Raw genomic sequence first — 25,329 nt, forward strand, 5'->3', positions numbered from 1 at the left:
AGAGGCAACGCGGTACTGTAGCACGCGCGGTACTGTAGCTTCGCGAGTTTAGTCCCGGATCGGAACTGGGAGGGGGGTCGAACCAGCTTAAAAGTCTCGGCCTGGGAAAGTTAAAGAACTTCAGTTCGAACTTTTTGCGCGAAGCGAGGACGAAAGCGCAAAAAAGTTAATTAGCAGGCATGATCCATTTCTCGGTAGAGTGGATCTTAGCCGTTTTCCCAGGGCCGGGGCGTCACAATACCACACATGCTTCCATGCCAAATCTATTTTTACGTCCATCTTTACTATGAAGTCTGAGCCTTTGCGATTCTATTAAATATACACTACGTTTTTATGTTTTATATATGCTTATGAATCTTATATGATTGCGATTTTGACAACCTTACTCTAGACTCTGTTGGCACGGATCGGTAGCCCAGGAGCTGAACAGTGCAAGTACTTAATCGCTTCAATCCGGCCATAAACCCGGAGACAGTGCGAGCGAAGACGAACGTGCTCCCGCTGCGAGGAGCGGATACCTTGCACGCAGGCTGGTATGAAAAATGGCGGATACCTTGCACACAGGCCAGTACGAAAAATGCACTGTTCTTAAAAAAGCACTGTTCCACCTAAAATGTCGTGAGAAAAAAAATACTGTTCCAACTAAAAAAACCGATGGCCAGCCGAACGGGGCCATATGCATCCAGAATTGAGCAATGTGCGAACCCGGAAGATCCGTTGTTCCGTGCTCCTAGTCCTGGCCTGACAAGTTGGGCCGGAGACCGGAGTACGAGGGCGTCAGGCGCTCTGCGAATCTGCGATGCGCTCCAGCACAGCAGGCAGCAGCATCCGCCTGCGAGCTGGCGCTGGCGCGGCGCGTGGCCGTGACGCCTCCATCCGCTGCGCGGCACCAACACTGGAGCGATAGCCAAAGCCAACCAGGACCTTCCACGCGGATTCGAGCCGTACAGCAGTACAGCACGTGCCTGCCAGTGCCAGCCAGTGAAGCCTGACGAGCCCGTGACGGCTGACGGCAATGCATCAAACGAGCGGTGTGCTAGGACTCTGAATTGCGTGCTGTGCTGTACAGAGCGTCTAGCTAGCACTGCCAGTACGAGAGCTCGCCAGTTCAGGTGGCTGCTCGGCGTGCGAGTGCTGCCCACTGTCACTTGCCTCGTTACATTTGCCATCCCATTCCCCACACGAGCCAACAGCACCTTCTAACCCGTGGGCTCCACTGTCAGAAGAACCGAAACCTACTTCGCCGGCGCGAAAGTCAGCGTCTGAGACTCCGGCAGCCGCCTCATCGTCTTCGTCATACCCGAAAACCTCGTCGTCCTCGCCATCGTCGGAGTAGTAATCACCAGCTTCGTCGTCTGAGTCAGGGTAATCGGCCTCGTCGTCCACGGACTCGCTGCCATCCTCGGCGGTGGCACCGGTGACCTCATTGTCGAAGCGCTTGAGGTAGGCCTCGTCGTCCTCATCCTACACGGCGAAATCGTGAACCTTTACCAGGATCTCAACGGGGTACGGACACGAGACGAGCTCAATCGAGCATGCGTGGCCGTGATACGCGGCATCGTGCTCACCTCCATGTCTTCCTCGTCGCTCGAATACGCGGCATCCAGTTTGGCGTACAGCTCCTCGTTTCCTTGGTCCTTCACGTCTTCCATCTGGACCTGAAAATAATCAATATACATACAAATAATGGCATCATATAAGTATTTTTGTATTGATATGATAACATTTCACTCAAGAAAAAAATTGGTTGGCTACTGCACGCACCAGTTCCGCTTTAAGCTGCTCCACCTTTCTGTTTAGCTTTGCAAAGTGCCGACTCAGGGCCTGTCACAAAATTAAATTGTGAGAACATTTTAAGTGAAGGAAAAAGAAGGATGAAGACGAACGAAGGTTTGTCATTAGGAGAAAAAAAATGTATGCCAGATAAATGACCATGATTAAAACAGAACATGGGATATCGTGCTGTAAGCATAATCTGTTCCCTTGTTTTGGAACACCCAACATATGTGCGCTGAACTTTGAGTAAACCACCGCAAAATCGAAACAGTACCTGATGTCTCTGAAGCTCAATGGATCTGGCCAAAGCCTTCCGCTTTGACAAGAGATTTCTAGGTCTGAGCGTAGAAGGGCGCCGGTAGTTCTTCCCTCGGAACACAACAATGGCGTAGCCTTTGGAGACTTTGTCCACTGAAACTAGAATTCCCCCGCTCTCGGCTTCAAGTGATAGTGCTATCCTCTTCACTTCTGCAAAAGACTTCGCTTTCACTAGTATCTTCACCAGCTCCCTGTACTTCCAGTGCAAGTGCATGTTCTCAATTGTGCCATCAAAAACTCCTCTTCTGCCTGCAAGTGGTCAAAAATGAAGAAAAACAGAAAGAAAGAAAGAAACTGTTACAAGAATCATTTAAGGACACTAGATCTCATGTCAGTATATAATTGGTCAGGTTATTAAAACAAAGAGGTGCAGTAATGCTTCCAAAAAAAAAAGGAATTGCAAGGAATGCAAATAGTTTGTCAATCAATCACTACAAAATCAGAAGAATCCAATATTCCAATGACCCTGAGAAAGGTAATATAGATTACTCCCTCCATTCGTTTCTAACTGATATTTTAGGAATGCAGAAGTCTGCATTTTAGTAGGTGCTACAACTGTTTTATATTTGACCTGCATCTTCATAGAACGTGCATACCTCAATGTGTGCAACATCTATGCGACTCAGTATCTTTGCTCATCAGCAACTAAGAATAAAAAAATGAAGGGTTGAAGAGACAGGCAATCTGAGACAGCAACAGACTAAAAATGTAACAGGACATATGTGTCCTCAGGTGACTGTTTCCCAGTAACTGTGCAAAAATCCAACACCAAAAGAAACACACACACACACACACACACAAAGGAATTACCGAGGAGCAGAAATGCCTTCATCCTTAGACCAAGTTTCCGAAACATGAACCTCTCTTCATCCGTTATTGTTTCAGGTCTGGAATCTTCAGTTGGCCTCAGGGCTGTCTCAACCTTTCCTAGTACCCTTTCAGCTTTCTCCATCTTTTTCTGTGCCTGTACATAAATAAAGTGAAATTGGTTGGATTCAAATCATATAACTAGCATCTTCCAATGATACAATGCGTACAAGAATTTAGCCACACAAGCTTAGATGCAACATGACCCTATATTACTTATGACAACAACAACAAAGCCTTTTAGTCCCAAGACAGTTGGGGTAGCCTAGATTTAAAACCCAACAAGAGCCACCAACAAGAAGTGAAAAGAACACGCCCGAAACTACTTGTCTAAAATTATGCATCTGCACTCTGCCATATTTTGTTGGGAAATATAAGTTGTTGACATGTTTTGGACATCATGAGGCACAGATAAAAAATGTTTCCAGAAGATAAGATAGAATCTAACGAAGTGAACTTAGACTATTCAAATTTGGTCACTTACAAGTGAGAGCTTCCACTCTAGCTTTCTTACAAGGTCAGCATGTCTTGCAGCTTCAACAGTTCTTGCCATTTCGTCCGCATGATTCTCATCAAGTTTAGTTCCATATTTAGAGTTAGCCTCCAGGGTCTCTCCTAGAGTACCAGCTACAGTAGGCTGTACATATGTCTCAGCACTTGAAGAAAAATAAGAAGCTGCCTTTCGCCGTGCTTCCTCTTCATCTTGAAGTGACTTTGCTAATCTTTCCCTCTCTAGCAGCACCTCTGCAAGTTCTGAGGACAGGAAATCCTTCCCTCTGTAGAAGACTATAAATTCATTGTTCCTTGAAAGCATTACACCACCTGTTAATTTCTGATGTGGATTGAAACAAACATTAGCTATGAATCATTAGTTCACCACAAGACCTACCCAAAAACTTAAAAATGGATAAGTGAAAAGAAAAACAGCAGTAGCAGATTGTTCTCTATAACAGGGAGCCAAATGTAAACATTTATATTTTGGTTCATAATCTATGTTCCACAGGACCACAACTCTCATCGATTTAATCTTTCATAGAAACTATAAATTTTTCATGCAAAATCAGCCAACATTTTTTATTGATCAAGAGCCCAAATGAGTACATAGATAGAATTACTGCTCATTTAGTAAGACTAAGAACTAAAATACAAACTTCAAGCTGCACAAAATGGATGAATATGACAGTTGCAAAAGAAAACCTAGAAGGACTTCAAATCTGTAATGTGCTGATGCTAGTGATAAATTAAAATTTCTAACTAGGATATAAATATTTACATATGCTACCCAAATTGTATAAATCTAACAAGAGACTTTCTGTACTTACTTTAATATCTTCAGCCATGCTCTCGCTGGTGGTAAGCTGTACTCCTCTCTTCAAAGCAACTTTAGCAATAGAACTTTTCTCCCACAACTTTACCATAGCATTAGCTAATCCTTGGAGTTGTCTGCTTCGTCCTAACATCCATTAGTAAGGGTGAAATTAATATAAGATAGTACAATGGATTGACAAGTTTGTAGTTTAACTACAGCATAAGTGCATAACAGAAGTTACCAAGAGCAAAGTGAGGAGGCAGTCCCCGGGCAAGACGGCGTAAATTGGTAGTGTCCATTCGGCTAAGAGATGGCCGGACACCATATGGCAAAACTCTGAAAGGGGGCTTGTAACCTGGCACGGTTGCAGGAAGTAAATCTGCATCTACTGGCAACGGGTCAGATCCAGGCCAGTCAGTGTATCTTGGGCCAAGTTCATCCAATAGTTTGTCAATTTCATCTTCATACTTGATTTCTGGTGCTTGCACAACTATTTCCTCTTTCCCAGCATTAGAAACTAAAGGTCCATTGCTATCTTGTACACTGTTCACTTCTTCAGTTGGTAGCAAGGAAGGATTAGGAGACCCTTTAATTTGGGACTTCATAGAAAGAGACTGTGAATTCTTCTTTGACCCCTTAATGGGTTCTGGTTCATCATAATCTACTCCCCTATACAGAGAAACAGAAGTCCCTGATCTCCATATTACTAATCCTCCTGTTTTTCTCTAATCACCACCATTAAAACACACAACAAAAGAAGAAAGTATGTCAGATGACAAGCACTTCAAATATCTGAACAGAGATGAGTTGAGAATCAATCAAAGCCACTATATTAACTTAGACATTTATTATTATCATTTTGCGAACAACACAATTCACAATAGAATATTTTGCGAACATTTCATAAGGTTTGAAAAGCACAGTGTTTTTCAAAGATCTAATTGTACACTGAATATACTGTAGTAGTTGTATCCAAATATTCCATGATATTATCTGCACTTAATACGATTTTGCTAGTATCTTTTCTCAACTACTTGATAACAGAAACAGAATGTAACGCTCATTTTCAAGTCAATTCTAAATGAGAAAAAGAACCAAAATAAGTGGAATGATAGAACTTGATAATGATAATTAACATCATAAACATCAATCGTATAGAGTTTTCAAGCACTGACAAGATGCAACTCATTGTTATCCTTTCCCTTTCTGAGAGTAACTGAGTTACGAGCTATGCACTGACAAGATGCAACTCATTGTTATCCTTTCCCTTTCTGAGAGTAACTGAGTTACGAGCTATGTGGTGTTCTACTTCTACAACCTAGCTCATGAAAGCTAATGAACAATTGGGCACAACTGCATAGTGACAGACACAAAATTTCAATAGGGAACAGCTTGGGCCTTGGGCTGACGCAGCTAATAAAGTAACAGATAGCATAGAGGAGTTCAGACAATTATATAGGTAGATTAGGCTCATGGTTCTAGTTCACTGCTTAACATTTGTTGCAAATTGTACAGATAAATGGACTTGTTTCAAGACACATTAACATGCTCCTCTCCTTCTTAGTGCGCAAAGGTGTACAATCCTCTTGTGTATATTATCAAAGAAATGCTAAAACCACACCACAGTAATTATAGACTGCCTAGGTAACAATGCAATTAGAACCAGTTGCTGTGTACTCCGTATTTTGAAGTATCTATCTGTATAGACGCATATTGTAGCTCAAAGTTGTTTTCTACACATCAACCAATACAAGCTAGGTTGATAAAATGGTACAATTGTGGCAGAATCAGGATGAACCTCCAGTATCTCGTGGAAGAGGCGCATATTGAGCGCCGGCGTGCCAGAGACCTTGACCCTGACCACCTCCTCCGTCTTCCATTTCTCCTTAATCTTCTCCACGATCTCACGCGTGACCCCGGCCCCGCCCACCTTGGTCCTCGACTTGATCCTGATGGCAGCGTGACGCAGCCGCCTGAGCTCCGCAGCGGGGAGCGTCAGCTCCGCCATCCACGTCGGCGACTGCGTGGCCCGCGGCGCCGCGGCCTCGGGCGGCGGCATGGGGCGCTCCCACGGGAAGCGAGCATCCCCGAGCGCCCGCTCCTCCTCGTCGGCGTCGAACCCGCCGCGAGCGTTGGGGAGCACGCCGTCGTCGGCGCGGAACACGTCCTCGACCGACCCCCTTGGCGGGTGGTGCGGGTGCGGCGAGGCGGCGCGGGGGTCCTCGGCGGGGGCGTAGCCGGCGCGGCGGAGGCGGCTGAGGATGAGGGCCATGGTGGAGCGACCGGAGGCGCGGCTGGTGCCGACGGCGTCGGAGTCGTCGGAGTCGGACGACGGGGAGGGCTCCGGGCGGAGGTCCAGCGCGGAGGGCGGCGGCGCGCGGAGGCGGCTGCGCTGGCCCGGGTGCGACCAGGCGGAGAGCCACGGGTAGGGGGCGGAGGTGGAGAGCGGGAGGACGAGGAGGCGGAGGCGGAGGCGGAGGCGAGGCGGGTGGCGGAGGTGGCACGCCGGGGCGGGGGACGCCATGGCCGCCGCGGCCATGGATGGTGGTGGATGACGGTTGGTGGTGGACGGGATTTATGGGATTGGGGATATTTTTGTCCGTTCGATTTTGATGCGCGTTTGGGCCGTCCGACCGCGGATAGACGGCTGAGATGGTCGACAGTCGAGGGCTCGAGGCCATCAAATTTTGATTTGCATCGGACTGCTGTCAATATCTGATTTTGAATTTGAGCGTTTTGCTTCCGCGACACTGCTGAACATGTAAGCTGGTTTTTTTTTTTTCTCCTGCAAAATTCGTTGGTGAGTTTCAATTCCAGGTACTCAGGTTCCCCCATGGGCCCGTACAAAACAAGGGCCAAACCCACAAGCCCAGATTGTGCTCAATTATACCTCTTGTTATATATCGAAATTAAAATCCTTAACGTAATACCATATTTGAGTATTAGGTTAACCTGCTTAGCCTCAAAATGCAGTCCAAAAATCCAGAGAAAATATCTAAATTCATTATTCAGAAAGTAGTATTTCTTTCATGTATTTTCTCAGCATACGTGTTTAGGTCAAATCAGAAGTTCTTAACAAAGCACATGCTCAAAGTTAAGTTGTACAGCGAAACAAAATTTAAAAGCATTTCGAAACAACACATGGGTAGACTCAAATATTTTGAAAGTGTTATAATGTCTAGCTGTATCTGTATGTGATTATTACTCCCTCCATTCCAAATTATAAATCGCTTTAATTTTTTTTGATTCATCTATTTTATTACGTATCTAGACATATTATTATCACGCATTCATGTTCAGAACAGGGCCCAGCGCATGATACACATGCACGTATATTTCACGAGTTTCAGAAAGAGGCCCAATGATTGGGGGGTTCCAAACTAGCTAGCGCCCGTACCTACCGATCGATGGATAAATCATGGCTGAAAATATTATTGGCTGTTGTGAGAGAAAAATACTGTCCGTTGACTGAAAAAATACGACTTCTAAACCGAGCGAACGTGCGCAAATCGCCGGACGTAATGCATGCGTCGCGCGTGGTACGCACGGCGTCAACGGGTGGCACGCGGCCACGTACGCGCGGACGAACCGCGAGCCGACGCGCGCTCACGGCTGGGCTGGCTCTCCAAGGGTCGTCAGCGCGCGACGCCGGCCGGCCGGCCGGGAACGGGAAGAAGCAGGCAACGACGTACGCGTGCACCGCATGCATGCGTTGATCGTGCGTGCCTGCGCACGCCACGGCACGGCAGGTCGGCAGCGTCATTATCTAAAAAGAATATATATATTGGCGCGCGCCGGCGGCGGCACCGACGACACGCCAGCGTTGCATGCCAGTCGGTTCGGCTGCTGATTCTGGTCAGATCACCATCATCAGTTGGTTAGTAGTACTCCTATGTGCATGCATGTTTTGATTCCTCAACGGAAATCTCACTGGAGTATTTCTTACCCGTACGTGTTGACCGAATAAATAATAAATTTAATTAACCATGGATGATACTCGCCCAATCGACAAGTGATGATGGTATTATAGCTGTAGTAGCCTGTCGTAGGATCGGTCGTACTGAACTCAACTGATCCCCGATCGATCAATAATAGTAAGTAATCTATCGAGTTTTGATGTAGACGTTGCCGCATACAACTAGCTACGCAGGACCAAAATTTAAGCCATTCGTATAATACGCATGCTAGCTCTATACTAGCCGACCAAATGTGCAAGCTTTAACAAACGAAGGAGATGTATTTGTAATGTAGTGTACGTAGTCGTCGTCGAATGCGACAGAGATATACTAGTACAACGACAGCGGATCTCTCACTACGTCAAATATGATTTCCAGGTGCAGCTACAGTGCATTTGTAGGGGCGGTTCGGCCAGCCGCCCCTACCATACCGTCTCTACAAATCATGCATTTGTAGGGGTGGTTCCCAGACCGCCCCTACAAATCAATTTATAGAGGCGGCTGGTGTTATCAGCCGCCCCTACAAATCGATTTGTAGAGGCGGCTAGTAACACCAGCCGCCCCAACAAATCGATTTGTAGGGGCGGCTACAGTACCAGCCGCCCCTACAGTGCATTTTTCCGCAAAAAAAATCAAATTACCAACACGTGCTCCCCAAATCAGATCAGAACAGACAGAGCTCATTACATTTTTAAAATACAATGACAATGTACATAATGAATGACAAGCTGCACATTGAGTGTTGAAACCCATTGCGTTTTAGAATACAGAGAGAAGTCACTGTAAGGCTTCATCAGACATTCATCTGTGAACTTCTTTTACAATTGTGTCTTCACCAGCAGAAGACGTCGGAAGCAGGTGTTTGTCTTCCAAGTCATCTTCATCAAAGTTATCGTTGTTGGTGGTGTTGGAACCATCTAAATTCATAGACAGCAATATGACATGAGACTGGATAACAATAGGGCATAAACACACCAGAATGGACAATAGTACAATGTATAGACATAAAAAATAACTGCAAGGAGATCTATGTGCATAATATTGTCAGTTATAAATAGCATAAGAAACCACCAGTTATGACAGAAAATAGAGAACACCAGAATCTACCTGAGAAACGACAGTCTGCAAGATGCTTTATCTCAGTTGACTCAAGCCGCATGCTTTATGGTAGAAGGCAGTTGCAGAAGGCGCCTGAAAATAGTTTGGATTATCCTCCATTGTAAGATATTGGAATTTTCATCCCAATATGTGTGTTCTTTTGCAACAAAAAAAAGTATATGTTTTGATACGAAGTTACAAACCAACCTAATAGATCCATGTGTTTCATTTGTCAGTGACTCAGTTACATCCAAAAATGCAATTCAAATCATGGGAGATATTGACATCAAATATTAAGGCTTATGCTTCTAATGTTTTTCACTTTCATAATGGGGCCATACATGCCCCATGAGGAAAAACTCTGGTCGGTATTTGCCTATAATCTGGACAAGACTAGTAAGAAATGTATTGCATGTGGCAAGGATAACTAGTTATCATTGATCACAACAGATCATGTATGAGTTTCACAATATTCCTTTCAAAGACAATATATAGAGGAGCACATGTTTGAACTGGACAAGACTAGTAAGAAATGTATTGCATGCTTGCAGAGCTAGAGAATGATTGAACTGCTCATGTTGTATACTTCTTGGCTGTAATAAATCACCAGAAACTTTCAAAGACAATATATAGAGGAGCACATGTTTTATTACCTAGCCTTGCAAGTCGATTGACCCAACCAAGAATTGGTTTTCCTGTTAATCTGGTGCTAAGATCATCCGTAAAGTGGTTACAGTTCTTAGAAATGAGGTGCTAAGACCAAATAACTGGATTGTAGATAGTAATACTTAGAGAGTGGTGCACTTTTCAAGAACTTGCACATTGACAAATTACACTTTCAGTTTCTTTTTCTTTTAGAAGAGAATACAATAGAAACTTCATTGGCATTAACCTTCGCATTTGGCATGTTTGGATAACTTAGATCAAGCCGCTTCCATATCAAGTCTTTTATCCAATTCTGTACACTGGTTAGTCAAATCTAAGCATAAATCACAACTAAATTGGAAACAGTAAACGCAAAGCAAACTTTGTTTAAACAGAGAACAGTGGAAGCAATAGGAAATAGCTCAGTACATATTCTCTTGAGTTCCCCTGATTGCAACAATTATCGAATTCAGATTATGAGCTACACCAACAAATGCCTGTTACATTATTCATCCAAAGAACGGTAGGTAAAGGGAAGGGCATGTCTTGAAAAGCTTGATGGGTTTGATAGCATAGAGACATACAATTTCATAGAAAAGTTATAAGAACTTAATTCAAAATGTGGAGGGACAGGTACTTGCAAGCAGTTCTCCACATCAACAATTAGAGATCTCATCTCGAAGCCCTATTTCAGCAATAGGAAACCATATCAAAACTAGAAGCCAACTTATCATGTCCCATAGCCATTTTTAAAAACAACTTTATGTTTTAAAGTATTTCAGTAAGAAGAAGAGAACAAACTTGACAGTCTCTTACTTGAGTCAAGTCATTGCATCTTGAGCATGTCCACGTAAACAGTGTAGTTAAATCTATCATATACACCTAGAGACAACAGAGAATCATGAGATTAACCTTTGACACAAAAGGTGGAAGGACTTGGAAATTGTGAATAATCAGTGGAAAACAAAATCTGCCAAAAAAACTAGGGACAACCACTACCTGGCAATTCCATCAGATAGTTGGTAGGTGTCCCTTTTGTCTATGGCCCTATGTAAAACTACAGCATTTGAGATGTTTGCAAATGCAATGACATGCTTATTCCACTCATAGCACAATCGATGAAAATAAGATAATTATCTTGTTTGTTACGGACTATTAAAGCTAGCTTGCTGTCGAAATCATTTTGATGCCAATTTATATACAACAACAACCCAACAAGCATAAGAGAATCGCATGGAGCTACCTCTTCCATGAGAAGCAACAGACAGCAAGAGTAGGAGAGCCACCACGCTGGCGCCCAGGCTCCATCTCTCCATGAACCTGAACCTGCAGACGCATCCAAGCTGAATCTCAATCGGCTGAAGCACCAGAGGAACATCAATCACACAAACCGAAAGCGAGCAGACCAATTCTTTCTTTTTCTTTTTTGAAAGAAAGCGAGCAGATCAATTCCACGGTATGGAGCCTCCTTCAGAATCAATGCGAGGAGAATGTGCAGCAGCAGGCAGCGATTCCAGAACCAAACGCACGATCAGAATAAAAAAGCTTAGGGGCGAAGGATTTGACCTTCCGGGGACGTCGAGGGGCGGCAGGAAAGAGAGGGGCTGGACAAACCGAAATGGGAGAAAATGGAAGAAGTGCACGAATAGCACTAGAGCGCTCGGCGCTCGTAGTGTTGCCTCCCCGCGACCCGCATCGAAGAACAGCAGAACGACGAACGGAGAACCAACTGCACGAACAGAAAAACAGCCGACCATAGGAATCGACGAAAACCAAACCAAATCAAAAGGATTCGATCCCTAACTTTGCACAGGCCATCACAAGTGGGTTAGTGAGGATACTCCAAGAGATCATCGCCCAATTTCTACCCAATCTCCGGGAAATTTCAGATCGAGCCAAGAACACGTAAAAGTCCCCCAAAACAAAAATCGTTGATTTCTTCGAGTCGATTCAATCAAATTAACTCTTAGGATAGCTTCAAATCATGTCATAGCACGAATCAACGCAAAAAGAACGAACAGATTTGGTCTCAAATCGACGAAACGAAAAATCCCCTAAAATAGCTCCGAAAATCACAGCAAAAGGAAAAAAGTCAGATTTGGAGAGGAAAACAAGTGCAGCACTACAAGCCGCGGGTCTAGAGCTCGTCGGCCGAGCGGGGGGGGGGGGGGGGGGGGGGGGGGGGCTGCCGTGCCGCGCGGGCGGGCGAGGAGCCGCGGCCATCCAAGCGAGGGCGAGAGAGAGAGAGAGAGGGAGGGGAATGGAAGAGTCGAGACGGAGAGAGAGAGAGAGAGGAGGAGGGCTATAGATATTTTTGGGTGGGTGGCTTATTCACTGTACGTGGTGCATTTGTAGGGGCGGCTCAATCACCAGCCGCCCCTACAAATAGAAACACCGGGGGGCGGCTGGTGAGTGAGCCGCCCCTACAAATCAGACCCATTTGTAGGGGCGGCTTGTATCACCAGCCGCCCCTGCTGTTTCATTTGTAGGGGCGGCTAGTCTCTGGCCTTCCGAGCATGCCACTGTAGGGGCAACTCCATCACCAGCCGCTTCTATAAAAAATTCGTACCGTTACTACAAACATTTTTTCATGTAGTGTCTCTCTCCAGTGATATGAGATGGATGATAATAATGCACGCACGCGTACATGTCACCGACCGACCCCCTGCCGCCCCTGCGCCCCGCCGCAACGACATCAAGGTACTTTCTTCCCCCCACAGTCAGTCCCACGCCCAACCGCCGCCGGGCCGACGGTTGAGACGCCACGCGCGCGCGCCCGGCCGGCTGGTTCGTGTGCATGTGTGTGCGCGCGTGCAAATGCATTACAACCCTGAAGCGTGTTTCACTACGGAAAAGCGTCATGGGTATTAATATTATCTAGAACAGAGTAGTATATATAGTAGATATTGATCACGTTGATCATAGATCAAGCAAGCGGCTAGCAGCTGGCACAGATTTGTTTAGAAACCTGTAGTTTCATTGTTCTCTCTCTCTCTCTCTCTCTCTCTCTCTCTCTCTCTCTCTCTCTCTCTCTCTCTCTCTCTCTCTCTCTCTATATATATATATATATATATATATATATATATATATATATATATATTTTATATACTCTCGGGAGTAGTTACTCCCATAATCAATAAATCACGTTGCGTATGTATATATACTCATTTATCAGTTTGAGTATGTTGAGATACTAATATTAAGATACTCCAGATCTTTACTATGTGAATTTTTTTTTTCAAAAAAACACATATTTTTAATATATTATATAATATTATGATAGTAGCATATAAAATAAGTATAATCATATACTCTAAGTATACATACATACTTGGCATACATTGTACCCTAGATGGTCTAGTATGGTGATATACTCCATCTACGTACACTTCGTCGGGCCATATACATCCTAAATCTAGAGATATACACATGGGAGTAACTACTCCTGGGGAGTAGGAAATAATTTTCATATATATATATTAGTGAATTGATGCTAGCATGCATCTTATCACCGTAGCTAATATGCAAAAGCTTGCAGCTACTCGTACAGACTTACCCCAGGTTGCCTCAGCCTTGTAGTGGATGACCGCCTCTGGTCTGTTTGCTCTGTGTGCGGCGTGCCGTAGTAGAAACTACTCCGCCGGCTTGCAGCTGTGCAGTAGAGCAGTAGATCATGGTCTGCAGCTGTGCAGTAGAGCAGTAGATCATGGTCTGCAGCTGTGCAGTAGAGCAGTAGATCATGGTCATGAGCTAGGCCAAGCAGGCCCATTGACTAGAGAGAAACGAAGTGCAGTTTTGCTCAATTAAGAATCCTCAGAAAACTTAGGAATCTCCGGAAGCAAATTGTGCGCAGGTATTTTTTTTTCTGAAAAAAAATCCTACATTAATAATGTACATACTACTTTGTACATGTATATATAAACAGTATATATGATTCACCGGATTTGCATATATAATAAGATTCTTTAAAGAAAAGAGAAAGGAATTCTCCGGTCATACTTTTGCATGCGTATCTATTGTTTTATATGCAATGTGTTCATATGCTTATACTCTTTTGAGTGCGTTATCATCACACGTTATGAATTATATACCATGTAATTGTAAGAATAAAATCTTGAATAATTCTAGAAACATGGTATAAGGTATATGGACTCTCTAAATCTTGTAGACCTTAGACTTATCACTTTTGAAAGGCTCATATTTGTTATTCCTAGCATAATGATTTTTTTAGATGTACGTGAAAGGATCAAGATGCCCAAGAGAGGGTGAATTGGACTAATTCTAAATTTTTGCAATAATTAAGCCTTACACTTAGCCCATTTCACCCCTTATGTCTAAAATGTGTTTCTATTGTTCTCCAGTACAAAAGTTTTGCACCATAAGTTCCAATCCTACTCTAGCATGGCAATTTTAGGAATGTAAAGACATGAAATAAATTGCTCAAATGTAAATGCTCAAAGTAAAGAGAGGGAAAGAAACATGGTGATGTTTTTCCGAGGTATCGGAGAGTCGCCACTCCCCACTAGTCCTCGTTGGAGCACCCGTGCAAGGGTGTAGCTCTCCCTTGATGCGTGCAAGGATCAAGTGCTCTCTACGGTCTGATTCTTTGACACTCCGTCGCGGTGAATCGCTTACAACCGCTCACAAAGTGACTTGGTCATCCACACGCTCCATCGGATGATCACCAAGCTTCCAATCACCACCGAGCCATCTAGGTGATGGCGATCACCAAGAGTAACAAGCACAAACTCTCACTTGACCAAGACAAGCCTAATGAGTAAGGTGGATGCACACTTGCAACTCCCTATGTACTAATGAGGTCCTTAATCTTGGATTATCAAATCTCAATCACCCCACTAGGCTCTTGCTCTCCCTTGCACTCCAAAAGTGTTTCTCAGCTGAACAAATAGGCAAGAGACCTTCTATGGACGAGTGGAGTAAGTATTTATACCCCCTCAATCAAAACATAACGTTTGGAGACTAGGTCATCACTCTGCGGGCTGACCGGACGCTCTGGTCAGTTGTACCCGCCACTGTGTTAGAGAGAGCCATTAAGCTCTGACCGAACTCTGACCAGCGTTTGGTCAGCACCCACCGAACGCGTCCGATCAAGAAAAAGTCTCTCTAGAACCTCTCTGGAGTAGACCGGACGTAGGCACCTCAGCGTCCGGTGCTCCTCCACTCAGCGTCCGGCCAGTACCAGACGACTGCAGTTGATCAAATGAACTGACCAGACTCACCCTTTAGCGTCCGGTCGCAACCAGGCCAGCGTCCGGTAAGTCATTTGACCCTCCATTTACTTTCAACTCGAAATCCTATGTGAATGAAGTTGACTCCAATTGTTCTTAGGGCTATTCCTAAGCTACCTAGTGCTAGGTTTGATAAGTGTGCACCACACCTAACCCACTAGACTCATCTAGGCCAAGCTACTAGTCCATACCCCTCTTAATAGTACGGCCAAAGAAAAAAAACAAAGTCCTAAACTACTCTAAGTGTCACTTGAACTCCAAATGACACTTAGAACTAGTCGTCCTTAACCTTGTCGTCCATCCTTTAAAAACCAAAACGAATTTCATCGATAGGGGCATAAAAACCATAATTGCCCAATCAATTGCCATTACCATGACCTAACTTAAATTGCCTCTACAAAACACACATTAGTCATAGTAATCTCGTATCGTCATTAATCATCGAAACCCAACTAGGGGCCTAGATGCTTTCAATCTCCCCTTTTTGGTGATTGATGACAACACAACCTCGAGTATGTGTAAGAGAAGAGTGAGGTTTTCAACATGCTTGGTTCATATAAGCTTTTGATAATAAGAACAAGAACAAAACAAAAGGTTAGACAAGCTTATATGATCCAAGCCAACATGGTGTACTCAAAACATATAAAATAAGCATGAGTACATAAAGTAACACTCATTTGAATCGGAGTAAAACGCGGAAGCAAAACAAATGAGCATAAACAAGTGACATGTCATTAATATAACAATGTAGAGCACACATGTCACATAAGACTCACGATCACACAAGTACGATATATAACTGATATGCAGGAAGGTAAGAAGGTAAACATGTATGCATGAAGTATCACACAAAAGAATTAAATCCCATCTCAATCAAATCCCATCTCACACACTCCCCCTAGATCTAACATACTTGGTCCCTCTCCCCCTTTGGCGTCAAGCACCAAAATCTAAGGGTCAGACGACGGGGCTGGAGCAGACGAGTCGGGTGCTGAAGTGCGATGAGAGATCAGGAACTGAGCTGCATCACCCTCTGACCCTAAGCTCTGAGCGGTTTGACCCTCTGTTGCTAGAAGTGAAGGTAAAGCGGTCTGGGTCTGCTCAGTAACTGGCGTGGCCTGTGACTCTGGAGGTGTCACTGTAGGAAGTGGAGCCACATCTACTGTTGTCGCTGTCGCTGAAACCTCAAGTGTAGGAGTGACTGTCTGAGGTGGCTCGGACGATGCAACAGACGATGGAATAGTCTCGGTAGTCCCGATAACTGGAGCAATTGTGGTAGGGACAGGGTCTTGGAGCTCTGGAGGTGTAGGTTGCACTGTAAGCTCACTGAAGGTAGCGCCAAGACTCCTGGCGACTGGGGTGTCCGTCACTAACATTGAAGAACTTTGAGACAGAGTGAAGGCTGTAACAATAGGAGTAAAGTGAGGACCCTAAGCTGTCCCTGGTGAAGCAAACCACTGAGACACATGCTCTGTAGGTGAGGCAAACTAAGGAGCTGACTGTCTCTGACTTGGAAGCCCACTGGGCTATATAGCTAGAGTCATAGGAGTGGTGGTGGTAGGTTGGCCTATTTGAAGTGTAGACTGCTGAGGAGCAACCCTAATAGTAGTGAATACATGCTGCATGAAGCCAAGTAACTCCTACTAAATCATAAGCTGATGTTGCTGCATGGCCTACTGCTGCCGCTGAAACTCATCCTGTCATGCTTGAACCTGAGCAAGTATAGCTGCGGTCTCCTGTGCCTGGCATGCTTGGTCCTGTCTCATCCGCTCAAGTATAGCTAGAAGTACTAGGTCAGTCTACGGCGGCTGTGGTGGAGCTGAGCTGGAGCCACTAGCCTCTCTGTCGTGTGGATGAGGTGCCATCTGTGGAATCAGCTGATAGTCATCGTCTAAGCTGTCACTCGGGTCGCTCTTGACCTCATGTTCTTGCTGTGCATCAAGCTCCTCCTCCTCTGTCTCTGCAATGCCCTTGATGATCTCATCCTACTGAGTTGTTGTCTCTGGTACCTCTAGGCGATGACTCGGCTGGTGAGGTGTCCCCACACGACTGTGACGTAGCATCTGGCTCATGTCATACTGTGGAAACTCAGTGGTAGCACCTATCCACTCCGCCATTGTCTCTAGAGACTTGTGTGTAACTGACTTTCAGAGTAGGAAAGTGATCTAATGAGCATAAGGCAGCTGACGGTGATCTCTGAAGCCCTCTGCTAGTGTGTCCTCCATCTCTAAAAGCATCACATCCCAAATATCAAAGACAGTCTAAGACACTAGGTAATGCACTAGCCATAGCTGAATTTGAGTCAGGCCCTCGTGGTAGCCCATCCTCGGAAGCAGTGTCCTCCTCATAATAGCATTAAGGAGCCGAGCTATAGGTGTAAGGTCATGTGGTGTCTTGCTCGACCCCTCGCCAAACGACTCTATGAAGCAAGGTCTGACAAGATCTGTAGGTGGCACAAGTCCACCGTGAGGGCCTCTCAAAGGCTCTGTCTATCCATAGCATGTCTCATGAAGACGAATAGGTGACTCTGGAATCCTCAGTATCTCTCTGACCCTCGAGCTCTAGAGCCTGTAGTCATGCCCTTGGAAGGCAAAATGAATAAACCTGTGTCTCGGGTCAATCCACAAGGAGGAGTAGAACTCACGGACCCAAGATGGAACATACCGACCAGTCCGTCCAAGGAGATCTGACAAGCCTGGTAGATAAGTGAGGTGAGGACGGATCTGCTCACCGGCAGTTGCAACTAGAGACTCTAAGGAGCAGACCCGCTGAGATCTGAAGGCAACATCGCTGTTGAGATATGCACTATAGAAGTCTTCCTGCAACACAGTGTAGAAGTGCTCTGAGGCACGCTCATCCCGCCTCGGCGAAAACCAATCCTCAAACTATACAAACCGTAGCTACTGCACCTGTCTGGCTGTGGCTACCCTTAGGTCAAGGTTAACCACCGAAGGCGGACCTTGTTGTCTAGGAGGAGGACAAGAGCCCCGCCTCTGTGTCTGAGGCCTTGGTGACACCTGAGTGCGTGTGCGACTAGAGCGTCTAAGCTATGGCTGTGCTGCCTACTCTGCCTCCTCAACCTGCTCTCCCTGTTGAGTATTCTTTGTCTGCTCTACCAACTATGTCTGCTGCTCAGTCACCCCCTAGGTTCGACTCTCCTCAGCACAAGAGACCTCTAGAGCGTCGTCTAAAGAGACATGCCATCCTCCAAGCATGATAGTACCGGGTGGACTACCAAGACTAGCCTTAATCCTCTCGACAGTGGCCCTCTGAGTTGGTGACAACTGATCGCCTATGCAAATGCCATTGCCAGATCCACCTCTCTAGGCTCGCTTTGCAACGGCTGTCACTATTGCTGCTCTCTCTGCCTCAACATCATCGCTCTTTTGCTTCTTCTTTGTAGTCTTTTTCACCTTTCCTTTTTGCTGAGCAGTCAGGCGGGGCGGAGGCCTTAGATCCTCATCGCCGTAACCACCCCCAACATTCTTGCAATGAGCCATCTCTAAAGCTAACAAGAATCACTGCCATTGATAAGGAACAATTGCCAACTAACACTTGTGAGGCTTGGCCTCAATCCGTACTCACAGGTTTGGCCCCGAGTTCACTGATAACTGCCAAAACAACCATAAGAGCACCGACTCGTTGCACGATGGAATAGATAGGAAATATAAATAATCACTATATTCATCTAGAGGTGAGAAACCCTAAGAAGCAAGTAGTAGATGAGAAATTGAAATCAATAGCTTGCTACCTGATGAAATCCGATGATCCGGTGACTGACAAGCAAAGGAGAGGATCATGGGGCACCACTCGGGATCAGCAAGGTTACGCCTAGGGCTAGGGTTGCTGGCGCCTGGACAGAAAGCTCAACGATGCAAAGTAGACTGGCGATGGAGCACCTCGCTGTGACGCTCATGAACGACGACCGTGGTGGTGCAGGCATGATGGTGCGGGCAAGGTGGCACGGACACTGTGACACATGCGCGGTGCATAGGTGGTGTGGTAGAGCTTGGCTGCACGAGGTAGGCGTGGGCACCGTAGAGCAGAGCAGCGAGGCGGCACGGTGGATCGACGACAGCAGCTAGGACAGCGGCGCAGTGGAGGTGGGTTAGGGCACGACGGCATGATGACCTAGGAACGAACAAGGAGAAGACAAAGGAAAACTATTTATGGTGGCCCCCCGCGTGACAGAGAAGAAAAGGAATTTTAGATCCACATGGATTCATCTGACCAGACGCATCGGTGGTAACGACCGGACGCTGCCACCCAGAGTCCAGTCGACAACAGAGAGGTCCAAAACCCCTCAAGTCGTGACCGGACACGTCTGGTGCCTCATGACTGGACGCACAACTGAGTCTGGTCGATCCTGACATCTTCTTCTTTGTTTGACCAGACGCAGGGCCATCTTCACACCGGATGCTGGAGGAACACTGTTCATGGTCCAATCACTATTTTTCAGCAAATCTTCAAAGTTCCTTCACGCTACCTTTTCTCAATCAAGTCCCAACTTCAATAAGACACAAATAAAAGCCAATTGGGAATGATGTGAGAGACCTCTCTCAAGCCCTCAAAAATTTCAAAATATTTTGCCTTAGGCTATAATTCTTTTTAAGAAAATATGCAATTAAAAGGGGCGAGGAGCACCATGTGACCATAAAAGAGGGTTGTATGACCAATAGGAGCTTCAAATGCTCTCCCTATTTGTGGATAAACATAGCGGGTGCTCAAAAGATAACCGAAAAGAAACGACAAAGCAACACACAAGCACAAGCAATGCAATACTTAAAAGTAAGTCTAGTTGCTTGTCAAGTTTGATCCAAGGTTAAGCTTCTTCATACACTTTTCGGCGGTTATCTTAACCATATTAGACAAGCCCTAAGAGTATTACTAAAAATTAAACATGTTTTATATTACAATGCAATGCAAGGGACAACATAAGCTCATTTTTTAGTAAAGTTACTAAAGTCAAGCACATTTAGCTCATTCCTCAACCGACAAAATGTAGCCTCATCTAGCGGTTTAGTGAATATATCTGCCAATTGATCCTCAGTCCTTACACCTTCTAGTGATATATCATTTTAGCAACATGATCTCTAAGAAAATGATGGCGGATATCTATGTGGTTGGTGCGAGAGTGTTGAACCGGATTATTAGCAAGCTTTACCACGCTCTCATTGTCATACAAGAGAGGTACCTTTTCTAGAACTACACCATAGTCTAGAAGAGTTTGCTTCATATAAAGAATTTGTGCACAACAAGCATCCGTGGCAATGTACTCCGCCTCAGCGGTGGACAATACCACACTATTTTTCTTCTTGGAGGTCCAAGACACTAGTGATATACCAAGCAAATGGCACCCTCCGGATGTGCTTTTTCTATCAATTTTGCAACTAGAATAATCCAAATCGGAATTGCCAACCAGTTGGAATCTAGCTCCTTTGGGATACCAAAGACCAATGCTTGATGTGTGCTTAAGGTACCTAAGGATTCTTTTAACGGCAACCAAATGAGTTTTCTTAGGATTAACTTGAAATCTAGCACACATACACACACTAAACATGATGTCGGGCCTAGATGCGGTCAAATATAACAAGCTACCAATCATAGAGCGGTAGAGGGTTTGATCAACCGTTTTACCTCCCTCATCTAGGTCGAGATGTCCATTTGATGGCATAGGTGTCTTGATTGGCTTACATTCATCCATTTTGAACCTCTTGAGAAGGTCCTTGGTTTACTTTTCTTGAGAGATGAAAATCCCTTCTCTCATTTGCTTGACTTAAAAACTAAGAAAGAATGTAAGCTCTCCAATTATCGACATCTCAAACTCCTTTGACATCAATTCACCAAACTCTTTGCAATAATCTTCATTTGATGAGCCAAATATAATATCATCAACATATACTTGACAAATGAAGATCTCTCCATCAAGCTTCTTGGTGAATAGTGTGGTGTCGACCTTCCCAATGGTGAAGCCCTTCTCAATGAGGAAATTCCAAAGGCGTTCATACCAAGCTCTTGGGGCTTGCTTGTGCCCATATAGCGCCTTGGACAACCTATAAACATGATTAGGATATCTAGGGTCTTCAAATCAGGGAGGTTGATCAATATAGACTAGTTCATTTATGAAGCCATTTAAAAATGCACTTTTAACATCCATTTGATATAATTTCATTTCATGATGCGATGCATATGCAAGGAGGATATGAATGGCTTCAAGTCTTGCAACCGGTGCAAAGGTCTCTCCAAAATCCAACCCTTCAACTTGGGAGAACCCCTTTGTAACTAGCCTTGCCTTGTTCCTAACAATGATGCCATCTTGTTTGTTGTGGAACACCCACTTTGTTCCAATTACTCTTGCATCTTGTGGTCGCTCTTCAAGTGTCTAAACTTCATTTCGGGTGAAGTTGTTCAACTCTTCATGCATGGCATTTATCCAATCCGAATTTTGAAGAGCTTCTTCTACATTTTTAGGCTCAATGTAAGAAACAAACAAGTGATGCTCAATAAATGAAGCAAGTTTTGAGAGCGAGTCATTACATCCTTTGAAGGACTCCCTATTATGAGATCTTGTGGATGTGCTTGTAGTAGGGGTGAGTTTCTTCTATCAACCACTTGAGAGGGAGGTTGTGGAGCATCAACATCTTGAGCTTGTGCCAATATTTGATAATGGGAGACATGAGTATCTTTATTTTCTACTCTCCCATCTTTATTATCATCTTGTGGCACATTTGATGAAGAGGATGGATCAATCACTTGTACATCATCTCCATCATCTTTGGGCTTGATGTCTTCAACTAGAATTTTCTTCATAGCCTCCCTCAATGGTTCATTACCTACATCATCAAGATTCTCATGTGCTCCTTGGGAGCCGTTAGATTCATCAAATTCCACATCATATGTTTCTTCAACCAAGCCGATGGCATGATTAAATACTCGATATGCTTTGGACTTTGATGAGTAACCAACAAGAAAATCAATATCACAACGTCTTTGGAACTTTCCTAGGTGTTGCCGCTTCTTGTAGATGTAGCATTTGCAACCAAACACACAGAAGAATGATACGTCCGGCTTCTTCCCATTGAGCAACTCATAAGGGGTCTTGCCAAGAAACTTTTGAAGAAATAGGTGATTGGATGCATAACATGCGGTGTTGATAGCTTCCGCCCATAGAGTTTTGGGTGTATTGTACTCATCAAGCATTGTTCTTGCAAGTGTGATAAGTGTCCGGTTCTTTCTCTCCACTACACCATTTTGTTGAGGAGTGTATGTTGCAGAGACCTCATGCTTGATCCCTACTTCATCACAATATGCTTTAATGTTTGTGTTGTCAAATTCTTTTCCATTGTCACTTCTTATCTTCTTGAGCTTCACTTCAAATTCATTTTGTGCTCTCTTGGCAAACTTCTTGAAACATGCAGCCACTTCAGTCTTGTCATGAAGGAAGAACACCCAAGTATATCTAGAGTAGTCATCAACTATCACAAGACAATAGAGATTTCCTCCCAAATTCTTATAAGTTGTTGATCCAAATAGATCCATGTGAAGAAGCTCTAGCACTCTTGTTGTTGACATATAAGCTTTTGTTGGATGAGTGTTTGCAACTTGCTTGCCGGCTTGACATGCACTACAAAGCTTGTCTTTCTCAAATTTCACATCCTTCAAACCTCTCACCAATTCATTCTTCATTAGCTTCTGGAGTGAGCTCATGCCAACATGTGCAAAGTCTTCTATGCCATAGCCACCCAAGTGATGTTTTGGTGAATAAGCATGTCTTCAAGTTTGCATCTTCAAAGGTGAAATCCACTAGATATAGGTTGTTGTATCTAAAACCCTTGAATATAACTTGATCATCATCTTTCTTTGACACCACCACTTCCTTCTCGATAAACAAACATTGAAAGCCAAGATCACACAATTGACCAACGGATAGTAAGTTGAAACTCAATGAAGCAACATATAGCACATTTGATATTGCAACTTTGTCCAATCCTTGAACTTTGCCCTTTAAATTGTCACCAAATGTAATCCTTTCTTGACCATCTAGTTCTTTATCTAGTGAGGTGAACATACAAGGATCATCGGTCATATATTGAGTGCAACCACTATCAATAACCCAATGACTTCTATCGGTCTTGTAGTTCACCTACACACAAGAGATCAAGCTTGTTGTTTTGGGACCCAAACTTGATGAGGGCCCTTGACTTTCTCAACTAGTGACTTTGCAACCCAAATTTGCTTAGGCCTATTCTTGTTGGGTGGACCTAAGAACATGACTTTCATTTTCACTAGAATCCTTTCTAAACGTGTAGTGAGCATTGAAGGCAAAGGGTCTAGCATGCTTGGGCAAGGGTTGTGGTGGTGGAGTTTGACACTTATGGGCAAAGTGACCTTCTTGTCCATACTCAAAACATCTCTTTGGCTTAGGCTTTGACTTGTATTGTTGTTGATGTTGAGCTTGAGCTTTCTTCTCTTGATTTTCCAAGTACCCAATACCACTTCTATCCATCTTTATCATGGTGTTCATGAGTAGCTCACTTTGAAGATATTGGCCTCTTGTGAACTTGCTCAAACCGGTCTTGAGATGTTCTTTCTCCAACTTGAGCTTCTTGTTTTCTTCTCTAAGTTTATCATGATTTTTCTCCATCTTGAGTCTCTTGTTCTCTTCTTTAAGCATCTCATTCTTAAGAGCTATATCATAATCATTGTCAAGATTCTCTATCATAATTGTGTTGGTGGTTGATAGCTTTTCAAGATCTTTCTTGAGCTTTTCGTTCTCATTCTTGAGCTTAACATAATCATCATAGTTGTTGGACTCAACCACTTTCTTGCCTTTGCTACTAGAACCTTGCTCAATGCTCTCAACAATCAAGTCATCACATGATGTAGCTATATCAATCTTAACAACATTGTTAGTAGCATCATGTGGCTTATTGAATAATAACTCATGAGAAAGAACAAGATTGTCATGATTAATCTTGAGATTGGTGTACTCTTCTTTTAGCAAATTGTAACAAGTGGTGAGCTCATTATGTATCCCCTCAAGTTTATCATGTTTTTCTCTAAGCTCCTTTTTAGAGGATTTGAGCTCCTTGAGTTTGGATGACACAATTTTCTTTTCTTCTCTAAGCTCAACACTAGCTTTTTCTCTTCTTCTTGCCATCAAACTTGACACCATTCTTGTTTAGCTTCTTGAGCATCTTGGTAGTTCTTCTCACTATGAGAGCAAGACTTGCATCATCAATCTCATCATCACTTGAGCTATCATGATCAACTCTGACCGGATTTTGACCAGTGTCCGGTCAGCACCCACCGGACATGTTCGCTTTAGAAAAAGCCTCTCTAGAACCTCTCTGGAGTAGACCGGACACAGGCACCTCAGTGTCCGGTGCTCCTCCACTCAGCGTCCGATCAGTACCAAACAACTGCAGTTGATCAAATGAACTGACTAGACTCACCCTTCAGCGTCCGGTCACAACCAGGCCAGCGTTCGGTCAGTCATTTGACCCTCCATTCACTTCCAACTCGAAATCCTATGTGAATGAAGTTGACTCCAATTGATTTTAGGGCTATTCCTGAGCTACCTAGTGCTAGGTTTGATAAGTGTGCACCACACCTAATCCACTAGACTCACCTAGGTCAAGCTACTAATCCATACCCCCCTTAATAGTATGGCTAAAGGAAAAACAAAGTTCTAAACTACTCTAAGTGGCACTTCAACTCCAAATGACACTTAGAACTAGCCGTCCTTAACCTTGTCGTTCATCCTTTAAAAACTAAAACGAATTTCATCGATGGGGGCATGAAAACCATAATTGCCCGATCAATTGTCATTACCATGACCTAACTTAAATTGCCTTTGTAAAACACATGTTAGTCATAGTAATCTCGTGTCATCATTAATCACCGAAACCCAACTAGGGGCCTAGATGCTTTCAGTACGAATGCTTGGTATTAATTCTAAAAATTTGCATACACCATAATCCCGAAAAATGCTAGGATGCTTCTAAGAATATTTTGTATAACCATCCACTATCTTTTTGCACCTTGCTACTTGTTTACACGTAGTAAACCTATACGCACATGATGATTCCTGTTATAATGATATACTATA

General features: G+C 44.2%; 1 protein-coding gene across 1 annotated transcript; it reads right to left on the reverse strand.

Moving 5' to 3' along the window:
* Positions 1 to 1,034: 1,034 nt before the first annotated feature.
* Positions 1,035 to 6,822, reverse strand: LOC136483974 (CRM-domain containing factor CFM3, chloroplastic/mitochondrial-like). Its single transcript, XM_066481137.1, has 9 exons — positions 6,069 to 6,822; positions 4,512 to 4,995; positions 4,284 to 4,414; positions 3,446 to 3,793; positions 2,905 to 3,058; positions 2,051 to 2,343; positions 1,765 to 1,824; positions 1,569 to 1,658; positions 1,035 to 1,464 (listed from the first exon to the last, which is right to left on the reverse strand). Exons 1-9 carry the CDS (start codon positions 6,807 to 6,809, stop codon positions 1,075 to 1,077), a joined length of 2,691 nt encoding a protein of 896 aa, XP_066337234.1. The 5' UTR covers positions 6,810 to 6,822; the 3' UTR covers positions 1,035 to 1,074.
* Positions 6,823 to 25,329: the final 18,507 nt, after the last annotated feature.

This window comes from Miscanthus floridulus, chromosome 9, assembly GCF_019320115.1.
Source record: "Miscanthus floridulus cultivar M001 chromosome 9, ASM1932011v1, whole genome shotgun sequence".
Classification (NCBI taxonomy): Eukaryota; Viridiplantae; Streptophyta; class Magnoliopsida; order Poales; family Poaceae; genus Miscanthus; species Miscanthus floridulus.

What these genes read in the sequence shown, in the direction of transcription:
- LOC136483974 (XM_066481137.1), bottom strand. Translation starts at nt 6,809, where the DNA reads ATGGCCGCGGCGGCCATGGCGTCCCCCGCCCCGGCGTGCCACCTCCGC. An exon ending in GCCTCCTCACTTTGCTCTTG is followed by an intron (nt 4,415 to 4,511) that starts GTAACTTCTGTT and finishes AATGGATGTTAG; the next exon opens with GACGAAGCAGACAACTCCAA. An exon ending in AGCAGCTTAAAGCGGAACTG is followed by an intron (nt 1,659 to 1,764) that starts GTGCGTGCAGTA and finishes GATTATTTTCAG; the next exon opens with GTCCAGATGGAAGACGTGAA.